This window comes from Oncorhynchus keta, chromosome 15 (assembly GCF_023373465.1).
Source record: "Oncorhynchus keta strain PuntledgeMale-10-30-2019 chromosome 15, Oket_V2, whole genome shotgun sequence".
Taxonomy (NCBI): Eukaryota; Metazoa; Chordata; class Actinopteri; order Salmoniformes; family Salmonidae; genus Oncorhynchus; species Oncorhynchus keta.
The window spans coordinates 20150057-20168714 of NC_068435.1; the positions used below are offsets into that span (position 1 = coordinate 20150057).

Sequence of the window (18658 nt, forward strand, 5' to 3'; positions counted from 1 at the left end):
TTCTCTCTCTCTTCTCTCTCTCTCTCTTTCTCTTTCTCTCTCTCTTCTCTCTCACTCACTCACTCACTCACTCACTCACTCACTCACTCACTCACTCACTCACTCACTCACTCACTCACTCACTCACTCACTCACTCACTCACTCACTCACTCACACACACACACACACACACACACACACACACACACACACACTGTAGTTTCGTATGCATAGCAGGGGGTGTCTTGCGAGCAGGGCGTGCTGGTATTAACCCAGTTCCAGTTTTAATGGACCATGGCCCTTTCCTGTGGGAACAGCCCAGTGGGATAGAGTGAGAGAGAAGGAAAAGGAGAAGAAGGATGGGTGGATGGGAGAAAAGCGCAGACGGCGGTGTCATGGACCTTGTCGTGCACACAAAGCAAATTCTTTCAGACGATTGGTTTCCACGGTAACGGACAGAAAAAAAGCTAACAGCGCGGCGCTAGCGTAAAAGAATGGCCATGGGAAGTGACCTCCCGCTGTATTCTGTGTGTCTTGTTTGTTCGCCCACCACCAAGGAAACTCACACATTCAAAGGATCGTAAGCTCTTTGGCCGCACACAGCAATGGTGGGTTTCACATCGCAAAACGGAAGCATATGCAGAAAAGTACCTCATACCTCTACTGTAAAATATGGTGGTGGATATCTGATGTTACAGGGCTATTCTCCTTCCACTGAACCTGGGCCCTTGTTGAGGTCAATGGCATCATGCACTTTGCAGGAAACTTTTGGCCATAACCTGATTGCCTCTGCCAGAAGGCTGACACTTAGTGAATCTTCCAGCAAGACAATAATGCCAACCACACATCAAAATACACAAAGAAATGGTTAATTGACCCAAAAAAATCCTCATTTGGCAATGGCCATCTCAGTCTCTGGACCTGAACCCCTTTGAAAACCTGTGGTGTTAATTGAAGAGGGCAGTTCATAAGCGCAGACAAAAGATATCACATGAAATTGTATGTCGCATACACATGTTTAGCAGATGTTATTACGGGTATAGTGAAATACTTGTGTTCCTAGCTCCAACAGTGCATTAATATCTAACAATATACAACAAAACACACAAATCTAAAGTAAAAGAATGGAATTAAGAAATATATAAATATTAGGACGAGCAATGTTGGAGTCCGGAGTATCAATATAAATATACAGTACATGGCTAAAGTAGTATGAAAACATTATTAAAACGAACCATGTTCCATTACTAAAGTGACCAATGTCCCATGTCTATGTACAGGCAGCAGCCTCTAAGGTGCAGGGATGAGTAACCAGGTGGTAGCTGGCAATTGACAGTGACTAAGTTCAGAGCAGGGTACTGGGTGGAGGCCTGCTAATGATGGCTATTTAACAGTCTGCTGGCCTCAAAGCTGTTTTTCGGTCCCAGCATTGATGCGCCTGTACTGACCTCGCCTTCTGGATGATAGCGGGGTGAAAAGGCTGTGGCTCGGGTGGCTGAGGTCCTTGATGATCTTCTTGGCCTTCCTGTGATGCTGGGTGCTGTCGTTGTCCTGGAGGGCAGGCAGTCTGCCCCCGGTGATGAGTTGGGCTGACTCCACCACCCTTTCTCTGAGCCAATTGTATTAGTATACAATTATATCATGTTCAATTGTTTTAGCAAAAATATAAATGTTTTCAAAGATTTTAATGAGTTACAGTTCATATAAGGAAATCTGTTAATTGAAATAAATTCATTAGGCCCTAATCCATGGATTTCACATGACTGAGAATACAGATATACATCTGTTGGTCACAGATACCTAAAAAAAAGTAGGGGCATGGATGAGCAAACCTGTCAATGTCTGGTGTGACCAACATTTGCCTCATGCAGCATGACACATCTCCTTCGCATAGAGTTGATCAGGTTATGAATTGTGGCCTGTGGAATGTTGTCCCACTCCTCTTCAATGTCTGTGTGAAGTTGCTGGATATTGGTGAGAACTGGAACACGCCGTTGTACACATCGATCCAGAGCATCCTAAACATGCTCAACGGGTGACATGTCTGGTGAGTATGCAGGCAAGAACTGGGACTTTTTCAGCTTCAAGGAATTGTGTACAGATCCTTGCGACATAGGGCCGTGAATTATCATGCTGAAACATGAGGTGATGGCGGCGGATGAATGGCATGACAATGGGCCTCAGGATCTCTTCAAGGTATCTCTGTGCATTCAAATTCCCATTGATAAAATGCAATTGTGTTCGTTGTCCGTAGCTTATGCCAGCCCATACCATAACCCCACCACCGCCATGGGGCACTCTGTTTATAACGTTGCAAACTGCTCGCCCACATGACGCCACGGATTCATCCATGAAGAGCACTTAACCAGCGTGCCAGTGGCCATCGAAGGTGAGCATTGGCCCATTAAAGTTGGTTACGATGCCGAACTGCAATCAGGTCAAGACACTGGATAGGACGACGAGCACACGGATGAGCTTCCCTGACAGTTTGTGCAGAAATTCTTCGGTTGTGCAAATCCACAGTTTCATCAGCTGTCCGAGTGGCTCGTCTCAGACCATCCCACAGGTGAAGAAGCCTGATGTGGAGATCCTGGGATGGCGTGGTTATACGTGGTCTGTGGTTGTGAGGCCAGATGTACGTACTGCCACATTCTCTAAAACGATGTTGGAGGCGGCTTATAGTAGAGAAATTAAAATGCAATTCTCTGGCAACAACTCTGGTGGACATTCCTGCAGTCAACATGCACGCTCCCTCTTCACTTTGTAAAGATCATGCTGTTGAATTAGATTCTTGATATGCCACACCTGTCAGGTGAATAGATTATCTTGGCAAAGGACAAATGCCCACTAACAGGGTTGTAAACAAATTTGTGCACAACATTTGAGAGAAATAAGCTTTTTGTGTGTATGGAACATTTCTGGGATCTTTTATTTCAGCTCATGAACCAAGTGACCAACTCTTTACATGTTGCATTTATATTTCAGTTCAGTGTATTTATTTTATACCGTCCTTTTTGCTCATCTTTATCAAGCGAGGCCAATAATTTTGGACCTGACTGTATATATTTATGATATATGATATTGAAGTAAATGGAGGGGCAGGGATGTGAACCCAGGTCGCTGTGTGAAAGGCACCCTACGCATCGCACCAATAGGATTAAGCCACTTGGTGGGAATTGTAATGTGGCTCATATAGTATCTCTATAATATTGTTGTATCTCCTCTCCCAGGTACCCCTGAGCCCAGAGTGCATGCGTGCCATCATGAAGATGACCTACTGTCCCCACTGCCGTGGAGTGGCCACTGCCAGGCCCTGTGCTAACTACTGTACCAACGTACTGAAGGGCTGCCTCGCTAACCAGGCCGACCTGGACACAGAGTGGAGGAACTTGGCTGGTGAGACACATACACACACACACCCTAATTTCACACACACACGCACACATTTGCACACTAATTTAATTTTAATTCCTACAGTGCCTTCATAAAGTATTCACACCCTTTGACTTTTTCCACATTTTGTTGTGTTACAGCCTGAATTTAATGTGTCACTGTGAGATTTTGTGTCATTGGCCTACACACAGTACCCCATAATGTCAATATGAAATTATGTTTTTAGATTATTAATTTTATTCATAAGACATTTCAGATTTTCATTTTTTAAGTCAATAAGTATCCAATCCCTGGGCTGTGGCAAGCATACAGTGGGGCAAAAAAATATTTAGTCAGCCACCAATTGTGCACGTTCTCCCACTTAAAAAGATGAGAGAGGCCTGTAGTTTTCATCATAGCTACACTTCAACTATGACAGACAAAATGAGGGAAAAAAATCCAGAAAATCACATTGTATGATTTTAATGAATTTATTTGCAAATCATGGTGGAAAATAAGTATTTGGTCAATAACAAAAGTTTATCTCAATACTTTGTTATATACCCTTTGTTGGCAATGGCAGAGGTCAAACGTTTTCTGTAAGTCTTCACAAGGTTTTCACACACTGTTGCTGGTATTTAGGCCCATTCCTCCATGCAGATCTCCTCTAGAGCAGTGATGTTTTGGGGTTGTTGCTGGGCAACACAGACTTTCAACTCCCTCCAAAGATTTTCTTTGGGGTTGAGATCTGGAGACTGGCTAGGCCACTACAGGACCTTGAAATGCTTCTTACGAAGCCACTCCTTCGTTGCCCGGGCGGTGTGTTTGGGATCATTGTCATGCTGAAGGACCCAGCCACATTTCATCTTCAATGCCCTTGCTGATGGAAGGAGGTTTTCACTCAAAATCTCACGATATATGGCACCATTCATTCTTTCCTTTACACGGATCAGTCGTCCTGGTCCCTTTGCAGAAAAACAGCCCCAAAGCATGATGTTTCCACCCCCATGCTTCACAGTAGGTATGGTGTTCTTTGGATGCAACTCAGTTGAGTTGAGGTGCCATTAATACAGGTAACGAGTGGAGGACAGAGGAGCCTCTTAAAGAAAAAGTTACAGGTCTGTGAGAGCCAGAAATCTTGCTTGTTTGTAGGTGACCAAATACTTATTTTCACCATAATTTGCAAATAAATTCATAAAAAAGTTGATTTTCTGGATTTTGTTTTCTCATTTTGTCTGTCATAGTTGAAGTGTACCTATGATGAACATTACAGGCCTCTCTCATATTTTTAAGTGGGAGAACTTGCACAATTGGTGGCTGACTAAATACCAGGAAAACCTGGTTCAATCTGCTTTCCAACAGACACTGGGAGACAAATTCACCTTTCAGCAGGAGAATAACCTAAAACACAAGGCAAATATATACTGGAGTTGCTCACCAAGTTCCAGAGTGGCCAAGATACAGTTTTGATTTAAATTGGCTTGAAAATCTATGGCAAGACTTGAAAATGGCTGTCTAGCAACAACCAACTTGACACAGCTTGAAGAATAATGTGCAAATATTGTACAATCCAGTGGTGCGAATCTCTCCGAGACTTACCCTTGAAAGACTCATAGCTGTAATCGCGGGGTAATGTCAGCGGGGTTAATACTTAATACTTGTAATAATTATGTTCATTTTCAATATAAAACAATTCTCAAACATGTTTTCACTGTGTCATCATGGGATATTGTGGGTAGATGGGTGAGAAAAAAAGAATACATGTAATCCATTTATAATTCTGTCTGTAACACAACAAAATGTGAAATAAGTCAAGGGGTATGAATACTTTCTGAAGGCTCTGTATAAGCATCTATTCACACATCCCCCCCTGTCTCTGCAGATGCCATGCTGCAGGTCTCTAACAGGTTTGAGGGTGTGTCTAGTGTGGATGTGGTGTTCCTCTCTCTCCCCACACACATCTCAGAGGCTATCACCACCATGATGGACAACATAGACACGTTTAACAACAAGGTCAGAACAGCAGTCAGCACACACACACATACTTACCCATGCACGCAAACACATGTACCGCACACACACACATACACACACACACGCACGCACGCACGCACGCACGCACGCACACACACACACACACACACACACACACACACACACACACACACACACACACACACACACACACACACATTCTGACACACATTCCACATTCAAGTATTATTATCGATCACTGACACAGTGTTGATCAGGGCTCATAACACACATTCATAACCTGATGTTGATCCCTGTACTGGTTTAATGTTATAACGTTCCACATACCAGGGGTCGTTTGTAAATCGTGCATATGTACAAGATATACCCCAAAATGTGCGTGCGCCAGTTCTCACGCAAATGGTGTAATGTATAAAAACTTAACTTGACGTGGGATTGTGCTTAGCTTCCCGTAAACTTTAGGCCATGCATGCACACGTTTTATAGTGCTTGAAGTATTGCACTGCAAGCAGGCAAGTAGCCTAGTATTTTGTGCAGATGGGGGATAGGATGACATGCTTATTCCCTCCCCCCTGAAAAAAATAGGTAAATAGAATAACAAGATGCAATCATTTGCTGTTAGTGAGAAGAGTGAAGATACTTTTTTTTTTCATCTTTGCAGTCTAAAAGTTAGAAATAGGCATCTATTTCCTATTTAATTTCCATGATAATTGCAGAATAAATTCCTAATATTTTCTGACTGTGATGGTTTCATACTCTTGGATGTTGTTGACCTATAAGATAAGAGTTTATCTTATAGGTCAACAACATCCAATCTCTTATTTAACTGGACCCACTTTAAAGTAGTAAATATTGTAGATCAACTATATTGTATTCAAGTATTTTGCTCAGACGGTTCACCTGTTTACGTTTTTTAGGATACTGTACATCTGAACTGTAATTTCAAATGTCTCAAATAACAATATAAACATAATACACATTTTCATAACCATTGCAGAATAAATTCCTCTCCACCTTGTCAGGCCATGCTTCTTCTTCCCGAAGAAGCTTTACCATCTGACAAATCACGATGTGCATCTCTCATTTAAGTTAGCCTTTTTGCTCTATGCATCCGAAAGGGAGGGCAGGTTTATAATATAGAACAATCTACAGGAGAATGGAGCAGATGAACAGACAGTACTGCTACCACTGTATAGGTTTACTGTGTTTTATTTGTATTTGTAGACCTTACAATGTTTCAGAATTCAATGGCAGTGTAGACTTTTTAGGTGGACCTGTTTACAGGATTTGGACCTGTTTACAGGATTTGGACCTGTTTATAATAATAATAATAATAATATATGCCATTTAGCAGACGCTTTTATCCAAAGCGACTTACAGTCATGTGTGCATACATTCTACGTATGGGTCGAACCCACTACCCTGGCGTTACAAGCGCCATGCTCTACCAACTGAGCTACAGTAGACCTGTTTACAGGATTTGGACCTGTTTGGACCTGTTAACGTGATTTGGACCTGTTTACAGGATTTGGACCTGTTTATAGGATTTGAACCTGTTTGGACCTGTTTACAGGATTTGGACCTGTTAACAGGATTTGGACCTGTTTATAGGATTTGAACCTGTTTGGACCTGTTTACAGGATTTGGACCTGTTAACAGGATTTTGACCTGTTTATAGGATTTGAACCTGTTTACAGGATTTGGACCTGTTAACAGGATTTGGACCTGTTTACAGGATTTGGACCTGTTTGGACCTGTTTACAGGATTTGGACCTGTTTACAGGATTTGGACCTGTTAACAGGATTTGGACCTGTTTACAGGATTTGGACCTGTTTGGACCTGTTTACAGGATTTGGACCTGTTTACAGGATTTGGACCTGTTTATAGGATTTGAACCTGTTTGGGCCTGTTTACAGGATTTGGACCTGTTAACAGGATTTGGACCTGTTTATAGGATTTGAACCTGTTTACAGGATTTGGACCTGTTTATAGGATTTGAACCTGTTTACAGGATTTGGACCTGTTAACAGGATTTGGACCTGTTTACAGGATTTGGACCTGTTTGGACCTGTTTACAGGATTTGGACCTGTTTACAGGATTTGGACCTGTTCATAGGATTTGGACCTGTTTACAGGATTTGGACCTGTTTACAGGATTTGGACCTGTTTGGACCTGTTAGCAGGATTTAGACCTGTTTGGACCTGTTAGCAGGATTTGGACCTGTTTATAGGATTTGAACCTGTTTGGACCTGTTTACAGGATTTGGACCTGTTTATAGGATTTGGACCTGTTTACAGGATTTGAACCTGTTAACAGTATTTGGACATGTTTACAGGATTTGGACCTGTTAACAGGATTTGGACCTGTTAACAGGATTTGAACCTGTTTACAGGATTTGGACCTGTTAACAGGATTTGGACCTGTTTGGACCTGTTAGCAGGATTTGGACCTGTTTGGACCTGTTAGCAGGATTTGGACCTGTTTATAGGATTTGGACCCGTTTGGACCTGTTTACAGGATTTGGACCTGTTTATAGGATTTGGACCCGTTTGGACCTGTTTACAGGATTTGGACCTGTTTATAGGATTTGGACCCGTTTGGACCTGTTTACAGGATTTGGACCTGTTTATAGGATTTGGACCTGTTTACAGGATTTGAACCTGTTAACAGGATTTGGACCTGTTTACAGGATTTGGACCTGTTTGGACCTGTTTACAGGATTTTGACCTTTCCACAACCATTTGCAATTGTTGTTTTCTTTCACAAACTTTCAAATACAGAAAATATTATTCTAAAGTTTAAAACATTCTGCCAACACCTCCAGAGACATTTAATCAAGTTTGCCATTGCTATTTCCTTAAGAAACTGCCTTAGCCTAATTCCAATGCTCTGGAAGTATATATCAAATAGGGGAGTTATTGTCACCATAAAAGGTGAATGATAGGCATTTTTTTAGGCATAGTTTTAATGCTCGTTCACGTGCACACAGTTTCAGGACGGGTATGTTTTATAATGGGAAACATGCGTGCGCCCAGTTTATAAATCTCAATATTTTATTTTTGTACGTGCGCAGTCTTTTCAGAAATTGTGCGCGCAGCTATATCGTGTGAAATGTACATAAATGTTATAAATGAGGCCCCTGAAGAGGGACTGATAACACAGCCTCAAAACCAACCATTAACTTCTCATTTGAATGGTGTACGAGCATCACTTTAATGTGTCCTTTAAAACGTGTAAGGAGCCATGAAATCTTTATTTTTTGTTTAGTGAAAGTGGAAAAGTATGAAAATAGTGTTGGGGAACAAAGGCTTCTCAGTGCTATACTGGTGTCGAGGCCAAAGCTGGCCTGGAGCTCTACAACAACCTGGCAAACCAGACTTCACAACACTAGCCACGGTTTGCCCCTTAGGTACTGATCTAGGATCAGATTACTTTGATCCGATATCCTAAGTTTTACCATAAAGTGAAACTAACCTGAGATCAGCTTCACCTGATCCATTATTGACAGTCTTCTATGCCATATAGGCCTAGTCCTACCAGGTTTAGGAAGTCAGTTTTAGTCATGAACTGTTTCAACATGCAACTACTGCTAATGCAGCTTCTGTGGTTTCATTCATTTTCACAGAGTTACAGTTGAATGTTAACATTTAGAATTGGGAATTGGACAAATATGTTCCAGATCTGTGGGTAGAGGCACCTTCTACCTCAGGTTGGTACAACAGCGCGTAAGTGGGAATCATGCGGTGTGTGTTTGTGTAACAGGTGTGTGTGTGTTTACTTGTTTTGTAGAAAAGGTATTCATGCAGGACAGGTAGATAGTTACAACACCTCAGAGCTATCCAAAACAGGTTCAACAAGATGGTAGTGTCTTTGTCTCATACATTACATCTAGGTAAATGGTATGCTTGAAGGAGCATGGGACGTTTGTGTTCTTGGCATTGAAATGATACTAGAATATTTAATTACTATATGGTATATACAGTGCATTCAGAAAGTATTCAGACCCTCCTGTCTCGGAGCTCTATGGACAATTCCTTCAACCTCATGCGCTGTCAACTGTGGGACCTTTTATAGACAGTTGTGTGCCTTTTCAAATCATGTTCAATTGAATTTACCACAGGTGGACTCCAATCCAGTTGTAGAAACATCTCAAAGATGATCAATGGAAACAGGATGCACCTGAGTCTCATAGCAAAGGGTCTAAATACTTATGTACATAAGGTGATTCTGTTTTTTATTTTGAATACATTTGCAAACATTTCTAAAAACCTTTTTTTGCTTTGTCATTATGGGGTATTGTGTGTAAATTTTCGGAATTTTTTTATTTATTTCATCCATTTTAGAATTGGGGACGCAGGTAGCCTAGTGGTTAGGGCCAGTAACCGAAAGGTTGCTAGATCGAATCCCCGAGCTGACAAGGTAAGAATCTGTCGTTCTGCCCCCGAAGAAGGCAGTTAACCCACCGTTCCTAGGCCGTCATTTTAAATAAGAATTTGTTCTTAACTGACTTGTCTAGTTAAATATAGGTTAAATAAAAAAAACAAGGCTATAAAGTAACAAAATTTGGAAAAAGTCAAGGGGTCTGAACACTTTCCAAAGGCACTGTATGTAATATCTGAGTCCTCTGGCGTCGTAAGTAGTGCAAACTAAGTGTTGTGTGTCATGTGACATGTCAAGGAAAGCACACACAATGCCATATTGTTTCATCATGTATAAGGTGGCTCACCAAACTCCTTCAAATGGAGCATGTGACTTATAGCTTTACCAATGCATACAGTAAGTACGGAGTTTCAAGTTATCTATTAAGAATGGAAGTTGAGGTTTAACCCTCTCAATAGGGATTATATACGGTAGTAAATTATCAATTTACAGTACAGGAAAGTACGAGTTTATTGGGCAAAGTTTTATTACAATGCAAGGTAGTTTTCGGATGTGATAGGGCAAACTGTCATGAATTACAAAGGGAAACCCAGTCGCCAGCTGCCCAGTGACACAAGCTACCAGAGGAGCTAAATGCCTTCTACCCTCGCTCTCCGTAGCCGATGTGAGTAATACCTTTAAACACGTTAACATTCACAAGGCCACAGGGCCAGACGGATTACCAGGATACCTACTCTTCACTGACCCAGTCTGTAAAACCTACATGTTTCAAGCAGAGCAGCATAGTCCCTGTGCCTAAGAACACCAAGTTAACCTGTCTAAATTAATCACCCCGTAGCACTCACATCTGTAGCCATGAAATGCTTTGAAAGGCTTGTCATGCTTACATTAACACCATCATCCCAGACCCACTCCAATAGACCCACTCCAATTTGCATACTGACCCAACAGATCCACAGATTACGCAATCTCTATTGCAGTCCACACAGTCCACACGTCTCCCACCTGGCCAAGAGGAACACCTATGTGAGAATGCCGTTCATTGACTACAGCTCATAATTCAACACCATTGTGCCCGAAAGCTCAATACTAAGTTAAGGACCCTGGGCCATCTCCAGGTGGTGAGGTTAGGCAACAACACATCCGCCATGCTGACCATCAACACGGGGGCTCCTCAGGGGTGCGTGCTTAGTCCCCTTCTGTACTCCCTGTTCACCAATGACTGCGTGGCTCCACACGACTCCAACACCATCATTAAGTTTACTGACGACACGACAGTGGTAGGCCTGATCACTGACGACGATGAGACAGCCTATAGGGAGAACCTATAGGGACAGCCTATAGGGGCAGTGCCTAAGACCACTGCACCTCTCGGGAGGCCCTCTCTGCATTGTTGGGAAGGGTCCGTAAGTAAGCATTTCACTGTTAGTCTACACCGGTTGTTTACGAATTATGTGTCAAAAAAAGTTACATTTGGTTTGTGGTAGTTGTTGATCCGATTGGGCAAGAGATTTCGTTTGAAATCCTCAAGACTCAAAACACCCCATGTAGAGTAGCTGCTAATGGTGATCCTAATAAAATACAAAATACCAAAATCAAGGTATTATTTTACAGATTGTCTCAAGAGTTGTAGCTTTTGCTCCTAAATAAATGCCTGTCAACTGAATAATTTGGTCACTTCCTCCCGCTAACTCCCACTCTCTCTATTCTCAGGTGTTCCAGGCATGTGGGAATCCGAGGGAGGGAGGAACCAGCAGCACCGGGTTGGAGGAGGTGAAGAGGAGTGGGAAGGTTACAGTGGAGGACAGCCCAACCTCTGGGGCTAGGCTGGAGAAACTGGTCAGTGCTTATGTAACGGATGTGAAACGGCTAGCTTAGTTAGTGGTGCGCGCTAAATAGCGTTTCAATCGGTTACGTCACTTGCTCTGAGACCTTGAAGTAGTAGTTCCCCTTGCTCTGCAAGAGCCGCGGCTTTTGTGGAGCGATGGGTAACGATGCTTCGTGGGTGACTGTTGTCGATGTGTGCAGAAGGTCCCTGGTTCGCGCCCGGGTATGGGCGAGGGGACGGTTTAAAGTTATACTGTTACATTGATGCTGTTGACCTGGATTACTGGTTGCTGCGGAAAAAAAGGAGGAAGGTCAAAAGGGGGGTGAGTGTAACGGATGTGAAACGGCTAGCTTAGTTAGCGGTGCGCGCTAAATAGCGTTTCAATCGGTTACGTCACTTGCTCTGAGACCTTGAAGTAGTAGTTCCCCTTGCTCTGCAAGAGCTGCGGCTTTTGTGGAGCGATGGGTAACGATGCTTCGTGGGTGACTCTCTCTCTCTCTATATATATATATATATATATACAGTGGGGGAAAAAAGTATTTAGTCAGCCACCAATTGTGCAAGTTCTCCCACTTAAAAAGATGAGACAGGACTGTAATTTTCCTCATAGGTACACTTCAACTATGACAGACAAAATTAGAAAAAAAATCCAGAAAATCACATTGCAGGATTTTTAATGAATTTATTTGCAAATTATGGTGGAAAATAAGTATTTGGTCAATAACAAAAGTTTATCTCAATACTTTGTTATATACCCTTTGTTGGCAATGACAGAGGTCAAATGTTTTCTGTAAGTCTTCACAAGGCTTTCACACACTGTTGCTGGTATTTTGGCCCATTTCTCCATGCAGATCTCCTCTAGAGCAATGATGTTTTGGGGCTGTTGCTGGGCAACACGGACTTTCAACTCCCTCCAAAGATTTTCTATGGGGTTGAGATTTGGAGACAGGCTAGGCCACTCCATGACCTTGAAATGCTTCTTATGAAGCTACTCCTTCGTTGCCCGTTGCTCATGTGTTTGGGATCGTTTTCATGCTGAAAGACCCAGCCACGTTTCATCTTCAATGCCCTTGCTGATGGAAGGAGGTTTTCACTCAAAATCTCACGATACATGGCCCCATTCGTTCTTTCCTTTACATGGATCAGTCGTCCTGGTCCCTTTGCAGAAAAACAGCCCCAAAGCATGATGTTTCCACCCCCATGCTTCACAGTAGGTATGGTGTTCTTTGGATGCAACGCAGCATTCTTTGTCCTCCAAACACGACGAGTTGAGTTTTTACCAAAAAGTTATATTTTGGTTTCATCTGACCATATGACATTCTCCCAATCTTCTTCTGGATCATCAAAATGTTCTCTAGCAAACTTCAGATGGGCCTGGACATGTACTGGCTTAAGCAGTGGGACACGTCTGGCACTGCAGGATTTGAGTCCCTGGCGGCGTAGTGTGTTACTGATGGTAGGCTTTGTTACTTTGTTACATTTTGACCCCACGGGGTGAGATCTTGCGTGGAGCCCCAGATCGAGGGAGATTATCAGTGGTCTTGTATGTCTTCAATTCCTAATATTTGCTCCGACAGTTGATTGCTTCAAACCAAGCTGCTTACCTTTTGCATATTCAGTCTTCCCAGCCTGGTGCAGGTCTACAATTTTGTTTCTGGTGTCCTTTGACAGCTCTTTGGTCTTGGCCATAGTGGAATTTGGAGTGTGACTGTTTGAGGTTGTGGACAGGTGTATTTTATACTGATAACAAGTTCAAACAGGTGCCATTAATACAGATAACGAGTGGAGGACAGAGGAGCCTCTTAAAGAAGAGGTTACAGGTCTGTGAGAGCCAGAAATCTTGCTTGTTTGTAGGTGACCAAATACTTATTTTCCACCATAATTTGCAAACAAATTCATTAAAAATCCTACAATGTGATTTTCTGGATTTTTCCCCCTCATTTTGTCTGTCATAGTTGAAGTGTACCTATGATGAAAATTACAGGCCTCTCATCTTTTTAAGTGGGATAACTTGCACAATTGGTGGCTGACTAAATACTTTTTTGCCCCACTGTGTCTTTATATATATATATATATATAGATATATATAGATATATATATATGAATGATACGGTGTCTGTTTAGTCGTGTAATGCTACAGTCAAGAATGCAATGAGTCAGATGAATATGAAATGTGAGGAAATGGAAACAACCATTGTCTCCCAAACATTAACACACTGTCGATTGTTTATTGCTCATACAAAAGCTATTTACAGAAAGCGTGAATGCTTGAACAAACATGATATTGAATAGCTTTTGATAGTAGTTTCCAGTACACAGGTTGTATTCATTAACCACCAAATGAAAGAAATGGTACCGAAACAGGGAGGGACTACCTGAACTGGTCCAATAAGAAATGGTACCGAAACAGGGAGGGACTACCTGAACTGGTCCAATAAGAAATGGTACCGAAACAGGGAGGGACTACCTGAACTGGTCCAATAAGAAATGCTACCGAAACAGGGAGGGACTACCTGAACTGGTCCAATAAGAAATGCTTGTTTCTGTTTTCCATTGCAAAACACCCCCAGGTGTCTGATGTGTCGAGGAGGCTGAGGGACATGCAGCCCTACTGGGTCTCGTTACCCAGCACCCTCTGCATTGACAGGGTGGCCACTAGGTCCCAAGCAGACAAGTGCTGGAACGGCATGGCCCGTGCCAGGTAGGACCCCTAAACCACGTCTATGTGTGTGCATGCATGCTATGTGTGTGTTCATGCTCGCATGCATACATATTTGTGTGGGTGCCTCTGCATGTGTGGATCATGCATGTGTGAGTGTGTGTGTATTTGAGTTCTCCCCAGTCATCCTCTCTCCTTGTCTCCCAGGTACCTTCCAGAGGTGATGGGTGACGGCCTGGCTAGTCAGATCAACAACCCTGAGGTAGAGATCGACATCACCAAGCCAGACATGACTATACGCCAACAGATCATGCAGCTCAAGATCATGACCAACCGCCTCAAGAACGCTTTCAATGGCAACGATGTGGACTTTCAGGACACCAGTGAGTATAGATCTAGGATCAGCTCATCATATGCAAATACTGACTCCAACCATAGAAGGAATATCGCAAAATGGACCTTACCTCAGAGTTTAGATGCAATGTCATCCTACTCCTGAGGGCAAAAGCTGTGTGGACAACAGAGAGGTCTCCCTCATGGTCAAAACACTATATGTTGACATGACTACTGGAAATATTTCAAATGTTGTTTTGATTGTCTCCAGTGTCGTTCCATGTAATTTCATCAAACCATGACACCCACCATCTCAGATTGTTCTGAAATCATTTCTGTGGTGTCGTGTCTTTGGCTATGTCGGATTAAGTGATATGACATGCTATTCTATAAAAGTATTTATCCGTAATTAATGTCACCTGATTGAGCTAATCATGTAAATGTAATTAATTAGAGAGTCGGGCACCAGGAAATAATATTTATAGAGCTGTTATCTTCCGAATAAACTCTTAAAGACCTAGTAATATTTTACATCAATAGCAGTCAATATCAATCGTCATCTTACTTAAGTCTCATCTGAAAGTTGTACATTCTTAGTTATCTGCACGAACCCTGGCTAACAATTCGAATCAGCAATACAAAATTGGGTTTAATTATTTATTTACTAAATACCTAACTAATCACACAGAATTACACATACACATAATTAAATCATAACTTGATTACAAATTGTGTCATAAAGGAAAACGTCCCTAGTAGGTGGAACAGATATGACAGCTTGTTACACAAAAGAAAAGGGGCTGGGTTTGAGTGAAAGAGCGGGAAGACTGAGGAACAAAGGAATAAGCTGTGCTATTGTAAATACAGTATCTTATGCATTCTAAATTACCGCCCATTTGGAAAAGGAAAATGCAATAAATATTTACTCTGAGCTGTGCTTCGGTAGGTTGGTGGTAGATGGAAGGCCGTGTTGCCCAACCGAGTCCTTTGAAGAATGTCTCTGGTGGCCAATTGGATACGATGTAGTAACGTCGTTGTGTGGTAGACGGGATACTCTGTCTGTTCCTTCCTAACCTCCCTTTGCAGCTGCGGTTGCTAACTCAACGGCTAGGAAGTATCACATCTGTAGTGAATAAGAGTTCAAAGTTCATACCATTCGCAACCAAAGCTCACGCTGATGTTGGCTTTATTCTGTAGTTATTATCTGAACCATTCTGACATAGGACCGTCGTCCTACATCCCCGGAACAGGAAGTTCTATTGACGTCAAGGGCTGATATAGGAAGGGAGAGGAGGGTGTGTTTGAAAAGTTTTATAGCCCATCTCCCTTTACAGGGGAGGGCCACTGATTGAGCAGCCCTATCTTATGAAAACCCACATCTCACATTTTAGAAGCTAAAATCACATTCCATCCCATCACAAATAATTTCATATTCAAACATTTAAATTGAACAACAATTCCATGTGAATCCGATACCTCTGATGTGTAGACTTTCCACTGTAGAATTTATGTCATCTTATCATTGATGAGAATGTCTCAGATGACAACCGAACTGACATCATATTCATTAAGTACCACCGCATATGTTCAATCGTTCGGATTACCAGAATATAGTTCATTTCCCCCCACCTTCTGATGTTCCCAGAATGTCTATGTTAACCAAGGGCTTTGCAAATGTAACCTCAGTAGTGTAGAGAGAGGAAAAAGGGGGGAAGAGGTATTTATGACTGTCATAAACCTATCCCCCAGGCCAACATCATGACAGTAGTTAGCAACAGATAAGAATTCCGGAAGCATTATTTTATTTAAATATAATTCGATTAAGCTAATTGATTTATAGGATTAATATAATATTCAATAATTATAGTACCTAACATCCGATTTGGACCAAAATATTTCTAACAATCAGTAAGACATGAGTAATCCAAAGAAGTGGTCAAAAGCACAGACCCCCCCACACCAATCCCACCCCAACAACAATCAGTATCAGTTCTATATGTTTGACAAGTAGAATAGAGCCGAGGCTCAGAGTATTGTTTCTTCATCCTATGTAATGTATTCTCTGTGATTGTGGTGATGTTGTTTTCCCCTCGTCAGAAAAAATGTGTCATTGGATTCATTTCCCATCCTACATCCTGATAGTACCCGTTTCTGACCACTAGATGGTGCTGTTCCTGCTATTAGGTTAATGTATTTTGAGTAATCCCCCCCCCCCCCATTGTTAAAGGGATAGTTTACCCAAATTACACAATTACGTATTGGTTGTCTTACCCCGTAGCAGTTTATGGATCAGGTATGACAGCAACCCATGCTTTGGTTTCATTTACCTGGCCACTGTTTCAAATGCTAACTTTTTAGCATCTGTGGCACAAATCCAATGCATGTCAATTAAATTAGAAAAATTTGAAGTTTCACACTTCATATCCAAGTCATCTATATGTAACATCATTGAGTTCCACAATACATTTTTAGATACTTTAGGATGATTTGGCAAGCGTGAAAATACAAATTTAGGTACCATTGAAAAGTTAGCATTTGAAACAATGACTTGGTAAATAAAACCAAAACATGGGATTGCTGTCATACCAGAGGGGCAAGCTAGATTTGCTCAGGGTTTCTGAAGCTAACTAGCTTCATTTGGCTTCACAATCCAGCTCAGGCTTTATCCGTACTACGACAGTGGATATTGCTCGTACGCCTGACGCTAACTCTAGCAGGCTTATATCTGTGCATGCATGTTGCACATGGCTAGTTGAATGCCAAACTCTTCATTGAAGCGATGCTGACACATCAACCCATGGTTCGATTCAGAGCCACATATTTTAATTTGTGCCAAAATCTAAATTAAAGAGAAGTTATCTTACAAGTTGCAAATTCAAGAGGCTGTGGTGTGAAATGGGCTTTTAGAAGTGCCGTCTTTTTTCATATTACTTATCGTTATAGCCGACTTTCAAATCCAATTTTATTTGTCACATACAATTAGCAGATGTTAGCAGATGTTCATGCGAGTGTAGCGAAATGCTTTGGGGTGCTTATCGATGTACAACCACAAGCGCCTTTTTCCCACTCCAATCGATAAAATAATTGTATTAAGCCATACAAAAGTGTCACTGTGAATGAAGTTTTAAATGCATTCTGTCATTTCTAAATGTGCAATGTGATATATTTGATTATTGAAACATTTTTGCACACAAAAACATTTGATTAATACAATATTTTACAGTCTTCATCCTCAAATGAAGGGGATGATGCCACAATCTTTGCAAGAGGGAGGGAATCTGATTTCATTGGTCCTCAACTTGTGGCTCAGTCATTTTATTCAGGTTAAGTGGAGTTAGCTGTGAGTTAGCCTACCCCGGAGCAGGTAAGTTCTGAATGATTCGTTGCCATAGAAATATACCTGGATAAAAGGTGAGCCACTTTCGTGTGACCGGTTAAACTCAGAGTTGACCAAAGTTACCTTGCTAACTCCTCAAGCCTGATTCTTAGGATACCCCTCTGGACCATTGACAGTTTACAGTCTACATGTCATTTTGTAATTTGAGTAATCTATCCCTTTAATGATGAGGGGGGTGGGGGATTCAAAAAATAATAATTGGAGGAGTAACAACACCATCTACTGGTCATAACTTGGTAATAGCAGGATGTGGGATGGGACATAAACAACTTCAATGACAAATTTCTCTGAACAGTGGGAAAAAAACATCACCAAATTCACTGTAGAATACATTACATAGGATGAATAAACAATACTCTGAGCTACAGCGCCATACTACTTGTCAAACAGAGAATTGATACTATATACTCATTGTCTGGGTGTGATTGGCGTGGGGTGTCTAACGGTGCCTGAGAGAAAAGTTTGATCCAAATGTCCAAATGTTAGGTACTATATTTATTCAATATTATATGAATCTCATAAATAAACAATTGCCAATTTGTGTGCATTCAGTTACGTTAATTTGTAAGAGATTAATTATATTTCAACAAAATAAATGTTGCAGGAAGGCTAATTTAATCTGTTTCTAACAACAGAAACGATTTCAGAACAAACTGACATAGTGGGTGTCTAAAACTTCTTTCTTGTGTTTTTGAGGTGGAACGACCCTCCA

At 41.6% G+C, this 18658-nt stretch overlaps 1 protein-coding gene across 1 annotated transcript in view; it reads left to right on the forward strand.

Moving 5' to 3' along the window:
• The window catches only part of LOC118371069 (glypican-1-like), a 148413-nt gene that overhangs the window by 124409 nt on the left and 5346 nt on the right, over positions 1-18658 (forward strand). Inside the window, exons 6-10 of the mRNA XM_052463599.1 lie at positions 3211-3376; positions 5235-5365; positions 11443-11568; positions 14128-14258; positions 14424-14599. Coding sequence (XP_052319559.1) covers positions 3211-3376; positions 5235-5365; positions 11443-11568; positions 14128-14258; positions 14424-14599 — 730 coding nt within the window. The remainder of the gene's footprint in view (positions 1-3210; positions 3377-5234; positions 5366-11442; positions 11569-14127; positions 14259-14423; positions 14600-18658) is intronic.